Source organism: Schistocerca nitens, chromosome 11, assembly GCF_023898315.1.
Source record: "Schistocerca nitens isolate TAMUIC-IGC-003100 chromosome 11, iqSchNite1.1, whole genome shotgun sequence".
Classification (NCBI taxonomy): Eukaryota; Metazoa; Arthropoda; class Insecta; order Orthoptera; family Acrididae; genus Schistocerca; species Schistocerca nitens.
In genome coordinates this window covers 123,361,359-123,376,833 of record NC_064624.1, presented here as the reverse complement: position 1 = coordinate 123,376,833, position 15,475 = coordinate 123,361,359, and the positions used below count along the sequence as shown (strand labels likewise).

At 44.4% G+C, this 15,475-nt stretch overlaps 1 protein-coding gene across 1 annotated transcript in view; it reads right to left on the bottom strand.

The window, feature by feature from the left end:
* The window catches only part of LOC126213200 (ATPase family AAA domain-containing protein 3), a 102,367-nt gene that overhangs the window by 13,851 nt on the left and 73,041 nt on the right, over positions 1-15,475 (bottom strand). The window contains exon 9 of the mRNA XM_049940832.1: positions 6,356-6,554. Coding sequence (XP_049796789.1) covers positions 6,356-6,554 — 199 coding nt within the window. The remainder of the gene's footprint in view (positions 1-6,355; positions 6,555-15,475) is intronic.

The window sequence follows — 15,475 nt, the reverse complement described above, 5'->3', positions numbered from 1 at the left end:
ACGGATAGCAGAGACCAAAGGGTGACGAGAGCAGCATCGGTCAATAGCCTGCCCAAATTAAAACACTGTGGAGGAAGGCCTGGGAAACAAAATGGAGGGCTCTGTGAATGGCTAGGAGCTCCACTGTGAACACACTACACGATCCCGGCAATAAATGGCGTTTGAAACCAGTGGGAGATGTGAAAGCATATCCCACCTTATCTATCATCTTAGAACCATCAGTGTAGAAGATGATGGCACCCTGGAACTCCGCAAGGATGGCACGTACAAGACGCCAGAAAACCATAGCGGCAACAGATTTTAGGACCCTGGAATAGGTCACTTCTAATCCATGGTCTAGGCATCCAAGGGGGTGGGGGGAAGGAGAAAATACACGGGGCGCATTCCAGTGAGTGGAGATGGAGATCCTGACGGGAAAATGAGTCGCATTCCAACTGGCAATCTCACCCTCGGGCAGTTATCATGACGGACACGTCCCTCATTTGCAAACATGACTGGGTACACGGGATGGTCAGGGAATTGACGAATGGCAATCGCATGGGAAACTAAGAGTTGACTCCATTGAATTTGTGGAGGGGGAATCTCAACTTCTGTGAGAAGACTGTCAACAGGACAAGTGCGAAAGACACCAATAGCCAGATGCTCTGCACAACAGTTAATAGCGTCAAGTATTTGCAGAGTGGAAGGAGCCATTGAGCCATAAACCTGACAATCATAATCTAGTCTGGACAAGACCACAGCACGGTAAAGATGGAGAAGAGTGGTATGGTCTACACCCCAAAATATGTGGGCCAGGAGGTGGAGAGCATTAAGCTTCCGCATGCATGTAGTCTTTAGGTGGCAACTGTGAGGCAGCCGTGTCAGCTTGTTATAAAAAATAAGGTCCAAAAAACGTGACCATGCTACAACATCGAGGAGCTGGACACCTAAATACAGTTCTGGATCAGGATGTAGTGTGAGTCGACAACAAAAATGCCTAGCCCACGTTTTGGAGGGAGAAAACTGGAAGCCGTGAGAGATAGCCCACGCAGAGGCCTGTCAGATGGCACCTCGGAGCCTGCACTAAGCAGGTGCTACTGAGTGGGAGCTGCGCCAGATGCAAAATTGTCGACGTTAAACACTGTCCTAACCACAGGCCAAACAGAGATTTCAAGTCCATTGATGGGTATGAGGAAGAGTGGCACACCTAACAGAAACCTTTGGGATACTGTTCTCCTGAATCTGAGGGGCCCAGAGTGAAGTGCCAACTCGAAACTAGAAGAGCCGGTGAGATAAAAACTCACAGATAAAAATTGGAAAGGGGCCACAGAAGCCCCAGTCGTGGAGTGATGGCACCAAGCTGTGTCGTATGCCTTATCTACGTCAAAGAAGACCACGAAAAGGTGCTGGCAATTAGTAAAAGCCTGTCAGGGTGCTATCTGAGTAAATGGTCAGTCGGAGACCGTCCTTCGCAAAAGCCACACTGATACAAGGAGAAACGGCCCCGCGATTTGAGTACCCGACATAACATGAAGCTAACCATCCTCTCAAGCAGTTTACAAAGTACATTCATCAGGCTAATCATTTGTCAGGCTAATTGGGCGGTAGCTGTCGAGAGACACATTGGGTTCTTCCCGGGCTTAAGGACGGGGATAACTATACCGTCTCACTATTGCGGTGGGAAAGCACCCGTGACCCAAATGTGGTTGAAGACCCTGAGGAAATGTTGCACCTGGGTAACGTCAAAATGTCGGATCATCTTGTTGTGGGTGGAATCAGGGCCCGAGGCCGTGTCACACGAAGATGTGAGAGACTGCAAGAATTCCCATTCAGTGAAGGGTCCATTGCAGGTTTCAGCGCGGTGTGAGTCGGAATAGATGGGGTCTGTGCAACTCAGTGTCGCTGCCGGAGAAAGGTAGCGGGATAGGAAGAGGACGCCGATGCCGTCGTAAAGTGTGTCGCGAGGTGTTCTCCGAGGACCGACGGATCAGTGTCCAGAGGACTTTGGACATTAAGACCCTGGACAGTTGACCATCACGGGCAACCCAGATGGCTACAGAGCTCAGACCAAACTAGCAGTTACGTGGCATACACCCCCAGAGAGGAAACGCACCACTTCCCGCATTCCTTTTTACTCTGCTTAATAAGGTAACAGGCGTTAGCACAGAGATGCTTGAAAGTGAGGAGTTTGGCCTGTGAAGGATGTTTGTCGTTTAAACTGCTGCCGTGCCTGTCAGTAGCCCTGGACAGCAACTGCTACATCCACGGTCCACCACGGTATCGGTCGACGGCGAGAGATACGTGTGGGTAGGGGGCCAGCAGCATGAAGAATAGTGGGAAAGACACCTGCACGACTGCATCAATGCATTTTGAGAGGGAGGTGTCAAAGTGCACAGACATATATAAAGGCCAATTGGCTCTGTGGAATGCCCAACATGGGGGCCTGTCTGCCCGGTGGCTAATTGGAAAGTGGTCACTGTCACAAAGATCGTCACGGGATGACCGATGTAGGAAAGCCACAACAGCAGGGGAGGAGATCGTGAGATCGATAGCAGTAAAGGTGCCACGAGCGGCACTGAAGTGGGTGGTTAGTGTTTAACGTCCCGTCGACAACGAGGTCATTAGAGACGGAGCGCAAGCTCAGGATAGGGAAGGATTGGGAAGGAAATCGGCCGTGCCCTTTCACAGGAACCATCCCGGCATTTGCCTGAAACGATTTAGGGAAATCACGGAAAACCTAAATCAGGATGGCCGGAGACGGGATTGAACCGTCGTCCTCCCGAATGCGAGTCCAGTGTGCTAACCACTGCGCCACCTCGCTCGGTACTGAAGTGGGTAGGGAAACCGTCATTGAGGGGAGACAAATTGAAGTCTGTAATAAGCTGATCAAGACCCCTACCCGTTGAAGTGGCACTCCCCCACAGTGGGTGGTGGGTACTGACGTCTCCGAGGAGGAGAAATGGGGGGTGGGAGTTGCTGTATTAAAGTAGACAGTTCAACATAAGGAAGAGGCCTACATGGAAGGAGACAGACATTGCAAATACTGATTGCTGGCATCATTTGCACTCTAACCACTATTGCTAGCAGGTTTGTACAAAGTCACTAATGACATCGGAGCAAACCAAAGTGCAGACCACCAGATGCTACCCTGAGGTGTGCACGATTCCAACAGAACGCCCGATAACCGTGAAATGTTGGAGAGTGGTCACCACGGGAGAGCATTTCTGGAAAAGCAAGACAGAATGCAAAATAGGAGGAAACAAGACATTGTATTTCCAGTAAGTGATAATAGTATCTGTTGCAATTCCACTGGATGATTGTGTGGTGAGAGGAGATAGTGTTACTTGGTCAGTGGTCGCCACAGACAAGGATGGGGTGACATCCATAAATAAGATGTCAGAATCAGGTTGTGGGGGGAGATGGCACCTCTGGGAGCACCAGGGTAGGGGGACTTTTTTCGGGACTTGTGTTTCTTCTCCTCCTCTTTCACAGGTGGAGGAGGGCAGGGTGCAGAAGGAGTACAAGTGTCTGCAAGATCCGGAACCGAAAGAGAGAGGGCGACCTTGGAGCACAAAGATGGTGCATCTCATGGCCATGTTGAGGTAGTAGTAGTAGGCTTCCGGCCCGACAGATACCGGGGAGAGGGGTTGTGGGGAGGGGGGAGAGCCACATCACCAGCAGGTGCCGAAGATGGTGGGCACTTCTTCAGCCAGGCAGGGGAAACGACTCCCGGAGAAGAGGTCACGGGGTCTGCAGGGAGGGGAGGGGAGGGGAGGGGAGGGGGGATGGAGGTAAGAAAGAGGTAACAGGGGGAAAGGATATAACAGGGGCAAAAGTTGAAGAAAGTGACACTGGATGGAGTGTCTCATTTTTGGTCAGCCTCAGCATAAGACAGGCAATCCAGCGATTTGTACTCTCGGATCTTCTTTTCTCTCTCATAAGCTGGGCAATCTGGCAAGCGAGGGGAGTGGCCGTCATGACAATTGTCACATACAGGTGGTGGAACACAGGGCTTCCCTCGTGGTGTGGGTGTTCACAGTCACAACACAGAGTGTCCAACGTACCATGGGGAGACATATGCCCAAAACGCAAGCACCAAAAGCACCCTTATGGGTGGTACGACGTACGGCTTCACGTTACACCTGTAGCACGTAACCTTGACGTTCTCCATGAGGGTACCCCCTCCTCCGCTCTGGTATCGGAGCGGTTGTCTTTGCGACCCTTCTGCACACTTCAAACAAAATGAACGCCACGTGGCTCTAAATTGGCCCGGAGTTCCTCATCAGTTTGCAGGATGAGGCCCCTGTGAAATATCATTCCCTGGACCATCTTCAGAGACTGGTGAGCGGCAATAGACAGTGGGCCATTGCTAAGACAATCACAAGCATGAATAGCTGCATATTGGGCAGCAAAAAAGCTTTGATCAACAGGGAGCCTGACCGCATCTTACAGGGAGGCTCCACATCACCAAACTTGTCCTCGGTATTGTCCACAAGAAACAATGCGTTTGTGGTGGTGAACGTGTCCCCATCCGTCTTAGTACATATGAGGTAGTGGGGAAAGTGTTTCATCCTAAGACTGGCCCTCCTCTCACATTGTAGCCAGGGAAGGGAATGCTGCCGTGTCATACGAAGCGGCATTCAATGATCCTTCACTACATGAAGAGATGGCTGTTTGAGAACGGCCAGATTTTTGCAGCTTCATATGCTTCATGTGCCAAGCATCAGTCCCGATACCACCCCCTCTGATCAGGGGCTCCTCCCACGGGTGCAGCCCAACAGCAAGGGCCACCTGGCACGGCGGCCATTGCTGGGAGTGCCGATACTCCAGGACGACAAGAAACCACTCCGTGGCATACATGGGAGAGAAACAGCTCAGGTGTCCGTAGCTTGATCCCTGTGTTGTAAGGGGGCTCAGCCAGATGGGTATATTACAGCCCCACCACACGGACTGGCTACATGTGCTGGTGACCTAGCAGGGCAGAAGAGGGCTACAGTAGGGAAGGGAGAGGAGAAGGAAGGGGCAGAGGAATCCACACCATTGGCACTAGGTAGGGAGTTCTTCCCCAAATGGCTCACAGAAAATTTAGAAGTGGAGGGAAAACCTCAAGCGGGGACCTAAATGTCAAAAAGGATGAAAGAGATCAGGCAGGAGGAACAAAATTGCAAGCAATACAGGGAACCAGGTGGATAGTGAGGTCGATGCAAACCAGAACACCAAGAGAGGGGAAGGTGGGGGCAACGGGGAACGAGCAAGGATTGGGAGGGAGGGGGAAATGGGGAAGAAGCGAGGATTGGGAGAGAGGGGCAGGGTGAAGGAAATAGAGCAAGGATAGGGAGGGAGGGACAGGGTAAAGGAAATGCAACAAGGGAAAGAAGAATGGACTGCAATAGCTCGGGGCCCCGTGTGTGCCACGCCCAAACTCGTGGAAAGAACCGTGAGCCTCCTTGGGGGAATAAAGAATTAAAGTTCATAGAGAAGAAATAAAATGGAGATGAGATTGTAGTTTTCTCAGAGACAGCCGATCAGTCTGGCTGAATAGATAGTGTCTTGAAAAGAGGTTAAAGAATGAGCATCAACTAAAGTAAGTACGGTAATGGAATGTAGTTAAATTAAATCAAGCAATGCTGAGGAAATTAGACAAGTAAATGAGGCACTAAAACTAGTAGATGAGGTTTAACATTTGGACAATAAAATAACTGATGATGGCAGAGCTAGGGAGGATATAAAATGCAGAAAGACAATAGTGAGAAAAGCATTTCTGAAAAAGAGGAGTTTGTTAACACCTAACATCAATACATGTGTTAAGAAGTATTTTCTGAATGTATTTGCCAGGACTGCAGCCTTGTAGAGAAATGAAATATAGGCAATATACAGTTCACACAAGAAGAGAGGAGAAGCTTTTGAAACATGGTGCTGCGGAAGAACGGTGAACATTCGATCGGTAGATCGAATAACTAATAGGGAGGTGCTGAAACGATGGAGAACAAAATGTACAGCACAACTTGATTAAAAGAAGGGGTCATATCATAGGACACACTGTAAGGTATCAAGGAATTGCCAGATTGGTAAAATAAGTGTTGGTACAAGATTGTAAAGGGACAGCAAGACCAGACTACAATAAGTATGTTGAAGTGGGTGTTGGCTGCATCAATTATGCAGAGGAGAAGAGATTTGCATAAGATATGCTAGTGGGTAGAGCTGCTTCAAACCAATATTTGGACTGAAGACCACAACAGTAACAGTCTTCTTTTTAAGTGGCATATGACCACATGCAAGGGCCTGTTTACACCACAGTACACAAAATGAAAGGTGAGCCAGGTACAGAAACAGAAGACAGCGAGACGCGGGAGCCGCACTTTCCGCAGCCACTCACCTTCTGGCGGTGCTGGTGCACGGCGTCGATGACACGGGCGACCACCATGTCGCGCGTCAGGACGCCGTCCTCAGAGGCGTACGCCGCCGCCTGCCACGCCACGCCCAGCTTGGCGATCTCGCGCCCAGACATGCCCTCCGTGACGCGCGCGATCTCCGAGCACAGCTTGCCGTAGTCAAACTGCGCCACCTTCAGCCGCCTGTGGGGAAAAACACAGTTCGCAGTTTTTAATGCTCGTGACACTTGTTCTGAAGCTCTCAATTTTCACAGAGGTTCCAGCTATAGACAACGGAGTACTTCGTGAAAAAAATCTGCAGAAATACCCCACTCTGATCTCGATAAGGTTATGAACTTGTGCAAAGATTGAATACTCCTTTTAAGCGAACAGAAATGTAAAATTACACTCTTCAAAAAATGAAGACAAGTAATACTGTGTAATTACAGTAAGTCACAACTGGAATCACTCAGTTCAGGTAAGGATTTTGTAGGGATATGAGATGGCTCCATCACATAGGATCAGCCGTAGGTAAGGCAGGTAGCAGACTTCGGTCTGTCGATAGTGTAATAAATCGAGCCTTGTCCGAATGTCTCCCCCAATTGAAATCTACAATGTCACCTGGTTTTTTGGTCAGTGTTTCTATTTATAAAGTATTTAATTTGTGATTTTGGTCATTCTAGTCCTATTCCAGTACTCAGGCCAAACTTTGCCGCATACATATTTTTCCATTTATACACTATGTGATCAAGAGTATCCGGACACCTGGCTGAAAATGACTTACAAGTTCGTGGTACCCTCCATCCATAATGCTGGAATTCAATGCTGAGTTGGCCCATCATTGGCCTTAATGACAGCTTCACGTGCTTTCAATCAGGTGCTGGAAGGTTTCTTGGGGAATGGTAGCCCATTCTTCACGGATTGCTGCACTGAGGAGATATATCGGTGTTGGTCGGTGAGGCCTGGTACGAAGTCGGCGTTCCAAAACATCCAAAGGTGCTCTATAGGATTCAGGTCAGGACTCTGTGTAGGCCAGTCCATTACACGGATGTTATTGTCATGTAGCCACTCTGCCACAGGCCGTGCATTATGAACAGGTGCTTGAACATGTTGAAAGATGCAACGGCCATCCCTAAATTTCTCTTCAGCAGTGGGAAGCAAGAGGGTGCTCAAAACATCAAAGTAGGCCTGTGCTGTGATAGTGCCACACAAAACAACAAGTGGTGCAAGCCCCTCCATGAAAAACACGACCACACCATAACACCACTGCCTCCGAATTTTACTGTTCGCACTACACACGCTGGCACATGACATTCACCAGCCATTCCCCATACCCACACCCTGCCATCGGATCACCACATTGTGTACCATGATTCGTCACTCCACACAACGTTTTTCCACTGTTCACTCATCCAATGTTTACACTCCTTGATTCAAGCGAGGCGTCATTTGGCATTTACCGGCGTGATGTGTGGCTTATGAACAGCCACTCGACCATGAAATCCTAGTTTTCTCACCTCCCGCTTAACTGCCATAGTACTTGCAGTGGATCCTGATGCAGTTTGGTATTCCTGTGTGATGGTCTGGATAGATGTCTACCTATTACACATTACGACCCTCTTCAATTGTCAGCGGTCTCTAGATGAGGTCAGCCTGTGCACTTCTGTGCTGTACGTGTCTCTTCACGTTTCCACTTCACTATCACATCAGAAAGAGTGGACCTAGGGATGTTTAGGAGTGTAGAAATCTCACGTACATGACAAGTGACACCCAATCACCTGACCACGTTCGAAGTCCGTGAATTCCGTGGAGAGCGGCATTCTGCTCTCTCACGATGTCTACTGACTACTGAGGTTGCTTATATAGAGTACTTAGCAGTAGGTGGCAGCCCATTGTACCTAATATGAAAAACATTCATTTTTTTGAGGTGTCCGGATACTTTTGATCACATAGTGTGTGCTGATAATTACTTATGCTACAATATTGCACCACCAAAATTTGTTTTCTAATGAATAAGAGTAAAATCATGTCAAACAAAATATTATCAAATATTCTTATTTTGCAAAGTTGTTTTGATGTTGTTCAAGAAACTCGTTACTATTCTATTTTATCAATTTAACAATCGACATCAGACCAAATTTGTAATGAAACATAAAGTCACTAACTTTAGAAATATTCGCCTTATTTTAATATCCCCATCATTGTTTGTCATTATCACAGTTACATAAAATATTTACATTTGTGGATTATAGCTGTTAATTTGAAACTTTGTTAATAACTGAAAGTGAAACTTAGCTAGATAGTAATTTGGCCTATAGTACTTTCTGGAAACTTCCAGAACAGTTCAGAAATTGTAAATACTATCCGTCTTGGCACAAAATGCACCTGCATCTGAGACTAGTTCTGCTTCTGAGAGAATGAACACATTGTGAATGCTTTTGATTTACGTGGTTAGGAAGACAACGGGTCACTTCTTACGAGGTGTGGCTAGAAAAAAACTGGACTAGTACCGGTGAAAAAATAAAACGAATGCAATAAGGCTGAAAGTCGCGTGGCCTGTCACGTGACTCTCGCTCCGCCTACTGCTCGAGTTTCATCTGCCTCCTGCACTCAGTCTGCCCGTGGCGTCTGTTTTAAGTAGTTGACGTTTTGTCTGTGCGTCGGAAAATGTTGAGTGTACAGAAAGAACAGCGTGTTAACATCAAATTTTGTTTCAAACTAGGAAAATCTGCAAGTGAAACGTTTGTAATGTTACAACAAGTGTACGGCGATGATTATTTATTGCGAACACAAGTGTTTGAGTGGTTTAAACGATTTAAAGATGGCCGCGAAGACACCAGTGATGACACTCGCACTGGCAGTCCATTGTCAGCAAAAACTGACGCAAACATTGAAAAAATCGGTAAACTTGTTCGACAAGATCGCCGTTTAACAATCAGAGCAGTGTCTGAGTTAACAGGAGCTGACAAGGAAAGTGTCGAACAAGTTTACCGATTTTTTCAATGTTTGCATCAGTTTTTGCTGACAATGGTCTGCCAGTGCGAGTGTCATCACTGGTGTCTTCGCGGCCATCTTTAAATCGTTTAAACCACTCAAACACTTGTGTTCGCGATAAACAATCATAGCCGTACACTTGTTGTAACATTACAAACGTTTCACTTGCAAATTTTCCTAGTTTGAAACAAAATTTGATGTTAACACGCTGTTCTTTCTGTACACTCAACATTTTCCGACGCACAGACAAAACGTCAACTACTTAAAACAGACGCCACGGGCAGACTGAGTGCAGGAGGCAGATGAATCTCGAGCAGTAGGCGGAGCGAGAGTCACGTGACAGGCCACGCGACTTTCAGCCTTATTGCATTCGTTTTATTGTTTCACCAGTACTAGTCCGGTTTTTTTCTAGCCACACCTCGTATCTTTAATGTGCATTCAGGGTAATTTTCTTTCTGATCGTGAGCAGTGTTCGTGACTGTGGAATAATGGATTCTGCAAATAAGTAGTAATGCTTTAGGCTTGTCATTTATGAATCCCAGGACCTACTGAAATGCATTTATACTCAGCAGTTATGGAGACCCCTGGATAATGAATGTGCAAGTTAAATAAATAATTAAAAGTATTTGTGAAGATTCCTCTCTTGAACTATTAATCAACATTGCTACCAAAGTTATTACCTGTCCCCCATGTGCAACAACATTATTTTTAATAATTTCACTATAAATAATAAAGTGAGGCTCTTTACAATAGTAAAATGCTGTCAGTCTCCAAAGGAGATAGCTTACAAAATTCCCTTGTGACCCACCCTAGAATATTGCTCGAGTGTATGGGAGTCTTACTAAACAAAACTAACAGCTGATATCAAACGTGTACAGACAATTGTCACAGGTTTGCCTCAATCGTGGGAACGCATCACAGTGATGCCAGAAAAAGTGACTGACAGGCACTGAAGATAGAAACTGAAAGGGTAGGAACTAGAATGGATTCAGTATCCTACCTTCAAAGTTTTGAGAATGAGTACTGAGGAAGGAATCCAGAACAGCTGTGTACATATCGGAACCTCACAGATTGGTAGGCCAAATTAGAGGTGTTCCTATGAGGTCTTGATAAAGTTGTTTTATACATTTACATAGGTTCCTTGGTGTGAAAGGTGTACCTTGTGGTGTGGCTGTTATGATCCACTTTCTGTCACACACTTCAGATATTGGTTTCGTCACAACTGTCATATAATCGGAGTTGATTTACCAAAGCCAATACTACCAATTTCAAACATATGATAAGTACGATAAGCAATTACATCTCTATCGTTAAAACTTTCAAGACCAGGTACACTTGAAACTCCGCTACCACCTCTCACTATGGCTACAGTAAACCATCCATTTCCATGTGAGAATGTGTCGTTTATGTCCAAACTAAAATTAAGAGAACATCCAAGAAATACGCATGGTCCATCTACAAGGGCGTGGGCTGCAACACTCTTCACTGGAATGCGATTTTTCTCGTCTCCTGATGTTGTTGTTAGTTCAATGTTTTCGATTGTTTTGTAGACTGTTGTGCGGGTACGGCGATATCTCCTGTAAGGCACGACGGCGGCGGCATTCAATGCAGTTGCCTGTGCAGCAGCAAGACACAGCCTGAGCGTAGCGCGAAAGAGTGCTTGCTTATATACTTTGCGAGGACATTGATCTTAGATAAGGACTTGGAGTTTTCGCAGTGGCCAGCGGAACGTTATCCCGGACGCGCATACTAGCATCACTAGGTACGCGCAGCCCCGCTGGCGCGCCGCCAAAGCGAAGCGATAAGACTGTTTACGTAACAAAACTGTTGCATCCTCGAACCTCCGGTTCTAGATGTACCCTCGTCCGGTTAGTGGCTGACGCTACAGATCTTTATTTATGGAAATATAGAGTACAATCAGATACAAATTTTACAATGATCCAAAGTCAATGTGATCTGGACTGATACTTTCTGTTTGCACCACATTAAAACTTGGTCTATAAAAAATACGTGCTGATTCGTGGAGTTCCCTCACTTTTCTATGAAGCCTGATGCGCTTAGAGGCGTAAGTCTTCATATGCTAGTTAACAAAAGTAATAGGAAGCAATAACTATAAGCAAAACTAAATAAAGGGTGAAGCCAAACTCCACCAACAAACTTTCAGAGGTTGCTCAGGGATACCTTCTGAGTATTTTGGTAGGCGGGACCCACAGTCTATGGCGGCTCCTTACATAGCTGTTGAATTTCGCTTGCTTTTTTGCCCCAGTTAGCTTTGTATCTGCATCACACTGAAAATATTGCACAACAGCCCAAATGTCAACAGTATGTGCAGTGTGTACTGTTTCCACTCACTCACAATATCTTCTGTTGACAGCAATAATGCCCTCTTTACCTCGCTGCCTGCACATTTGCAATCAGTACTGCTCGGTCCTGTCTAGGGTTTTGTTTTCCAGCAGTGTTAGTCATGCGTTAACAGTGATACGAAGGAGGACTACGAACAGGTTTACTGATAAACAGTTTACCAATACGATCCTCATGTGCGGGTTCACTGAATGCAGTAAAAGTGCTACACGACGAAGTTATACTGAGTTGTTCCTGCACAGACGGCAACCAAACCACTGCCTATGAGAAACGGGATCCCTCCATGAAGTATGTCTCTTTTTAAAAGAAAATTAAAAAGACATCTGATCAATATTCGCACTCACAGCGTTAAAGAATATCTTGAAATAAAAAATTAAATAGTGTGTCAGTATACATTGTAAAGGGAAACTGCAACAAATGTAAAAGAGTGTATAGAATCACTTCAAGCATGCCAGACCAATGCACGAGCCCTGAATGCAAGCCTGTGATGAAGCAAACTGGGATATTTTTACTTCCCCTTTTGTTTTGCCATCTGCCTCCTTAAATTCATTTTTTCATATTTAACTAATTACCATTAACATATGTGAGTATAATCTGCATTTCCATAAAAGAGAAAGGTTGGCCCACAGTTTTAAAGAATATAAGACTAGATCTAATTTTGTGCTTAGTTGTATGTAATTGATTTTCTAATTTATTTAGACTATTCCTAGTTAGTATCTTTCAGTATAGGGCGAGATCAGTAATTGTTTCTTAACTTAAATGCTATTGTTGATGTATAAACAAATATAAATTCTGTACTAATTATAAACATTTGGAGAAACAACTAATTATTTTCTTAAAGGATCTATTTGGCTCTATTGGATAATATGTTAGCAAAGCCAGCCCATCATTAATTCCAAAGTAATTACCAGTTTTGTCAAAAGTATTGTTTGTGTAACTATATTTGTTAATTTCACCATTTAAACAAATAATTCGGCTTAACCTTTGTAGTAGAAGAAGAAACTGTTAACGACAACCAATTTTTTGGTGTATTCAGTTAATTTAATGAGTTAAGTTTTAATTGTAATTTCTGTAAATTTAACTTTGAACAATGTGTAGTTTCAGTACCTATTACTGTGAGAATATATAAGGGCCTGATTCTTGGTCCCAAGACAGTCAGTCCATGGCCGAGTTTCAGATGAGAAACCTGTGTCGGTCAGAACAACAACAACAACAATGCTTCAACTTAACTGTGAAATTAGTGTTGGACAATTAGGCCGTGTGTTAAAACAATGACAGTGTCTGTTCCATACGTACCTTTCTATTCTTCAAGAACTGTGAACTTTGTGGTTAGGTTTTTACTGCTCATCAATGTTCAATAGTAAACTATTGTACAGGATGTGGAGGTTTGCCTGCAAACTATTAATGAGGCTTACGGAAAGTTAAAACAATAGTGCACTGGCGAAATATAATTGTGTATTATTGGGGGGTTGTGAATGGTGAAAGTAAACTACTGTGAAACGCAACTGTGCACCTGTCAGCTACATTATTTAAAGTAGTCAATGTTGTTCTTCCACACCCCATTTTCCAGCCAGTATCACACTGCAGTATGTCGACACCAAGGACAACAGACGAAGAAATAAAGAAGGCAAACTGTCAAAAGCCGATCAACTGTTCTGAAAGTCTTACATGAACAATCGTTGACAGAAGGGTGCAATCGCTGCAACCGGCAGATTTCCCTTGTCGACTGGTGCTTGCAAATTGCTTCCTACAGCGCTGTATGGAAAGACCCCAATTCTACTGCTTTCATGTTGTTTACAGGCGAGTCCCCATTTATTAGAAAGGGCATATTCTGCAGTAGGAATAGCCTCATATGGAATGACAAAAATCCACAAGCACTGGTGTGTTGATCCTATTGACAGGCATTTGCTGTGAATGTATGGGCTGGTAGTGTGGATGATTTTGTGACTGGACCTTACCTTTTTCCTGACACACTGAACAGAGACGTGTGCAGCTTTGAAGCGTCTTGCCACATTTAATAGAAGATGTGTCACTGAGAATTTGTCAGCTTATGTGGTTTCGATACGACAGGCAATTGGCAGACTTTGCTCTCGACATTAGGAACCAAACTGAAGTACAGGTTGGATATGAAAGTGGAATGCTCCTGTTCTGTGGCCAACTCTGTCACCAGACGTGACACCAATGGACTATTACTTCTGGTGGCATGTGGAGCGCCTAGTTTACGAGACTCCGCTCAATAATCGCACGGACCCAGTCACTACAGTTATCGCAACTGTGGAAGTAGTACAATGACCTCCTTTATCGAGCATGTAAGACAGTCGACAGTGTGTCACTGTACACTCTTGGGAAATAGTGGTGCTGAAAATTCTGAACAACACTCGTAAGGGAACAGTTCAGCATTTGTTATTTGCAGTACTGTAGACTGACAGAAAACACTGTGATAAAGGTGTACGTATTACGTCTGAGGGTTGTTGCATTGCTGTGTGTCCTAAATTTTGATTATTGCATATTACAGGCTTTGTCACTCTTGCGAGGGTATTTTCACAGAAATGGGCTGATTGCTGTAACAATCTGAATAAATCATAATTACATTATTTCCCTGTAATGAGTTGCCAGAGGTCTCTTATATCAAAATACTAAGACAGTATCCTTAAACAATCTCTTAAAATTTTGTCAGTGAAGTTTTGATTCACTCCAGACGGCCCAATGAATTCCCCCCGCCCCCTTCACTTTTGATCTATGTTTTCCTTCATCCTCACTACATGTGGTTTCTCTCGCCTTGGGGATGCAACAAACGAGTTCCCTGCTTATGCATGTCCCTAGACTTGTCCCGAGTGCCAAATTGTATATAAAATGTTTCAAACTTTCATTAATAGATGATGCACGAACTTTGTGGCCTCGATTCCCTCTCTAAGTAACGTGCGTCCAAGCTTTTGTTCTGCAAGATTTACACGTGACTGTGGAGTCAGTTAAGCTATGAACCCTTTCCATGTAATTCCAACATGTACAACTGACTTCTCTTATGTTAAAGATGTTACCGAAACATTGTTGTCGATGCAAGCATATCGGGTATCTAAATGCAGTAAGATCAAAGTGTTTCATTCTAATCCATCTTATATAGCTATTAAAAATTCTTCCTCTAAAACAAAATAATGAAAAAATATCAATGTATTCATCATAGCTGATGTATGCCATGCTGTACTTCATCTGAAAGACCAGCCATGTTTATCAGTTGCAGAACAGAAAGACGTGTTGATGATGCCGTTTCTTTCTCAAGAGCACAGGGAGTTTTATGGTAAACTATGTAATATTTTATCCTAAGCAGAAGCAGAATTCAATACTCATCTTTTCTTGACATTAATTTTGTTATTGTCTTGTAAAAATAAAATAATAATAAAAAAAATGGAAGATATGACAAATGGTTTTTGTTAACTGTACTTCCACTAGTTACAACATTACTGCTGCATTTCTGTATTTGTATTACCACAAATAAAATACAGTGCCTCCATATTAAAGGCGCTGGAAACAGAAAATTCTAATTGCCACTTGAATAACTCAGTTCCTTGGTAAAGTACCTACAATATTCTAAATAAAGTATTTATTTTCTAACTTGTCTCATTTTTTACAGTGATGGGTAAGCACGGTATCAGAATACCCTCTCAATTTCTTTCGCATAACACAGTACTTGAATCAGTCAATAACACCCAAAATCACTGCATATTTACTTCACATAAATATCATCACACTGGTAAAACAGGGGGCAACTGTCT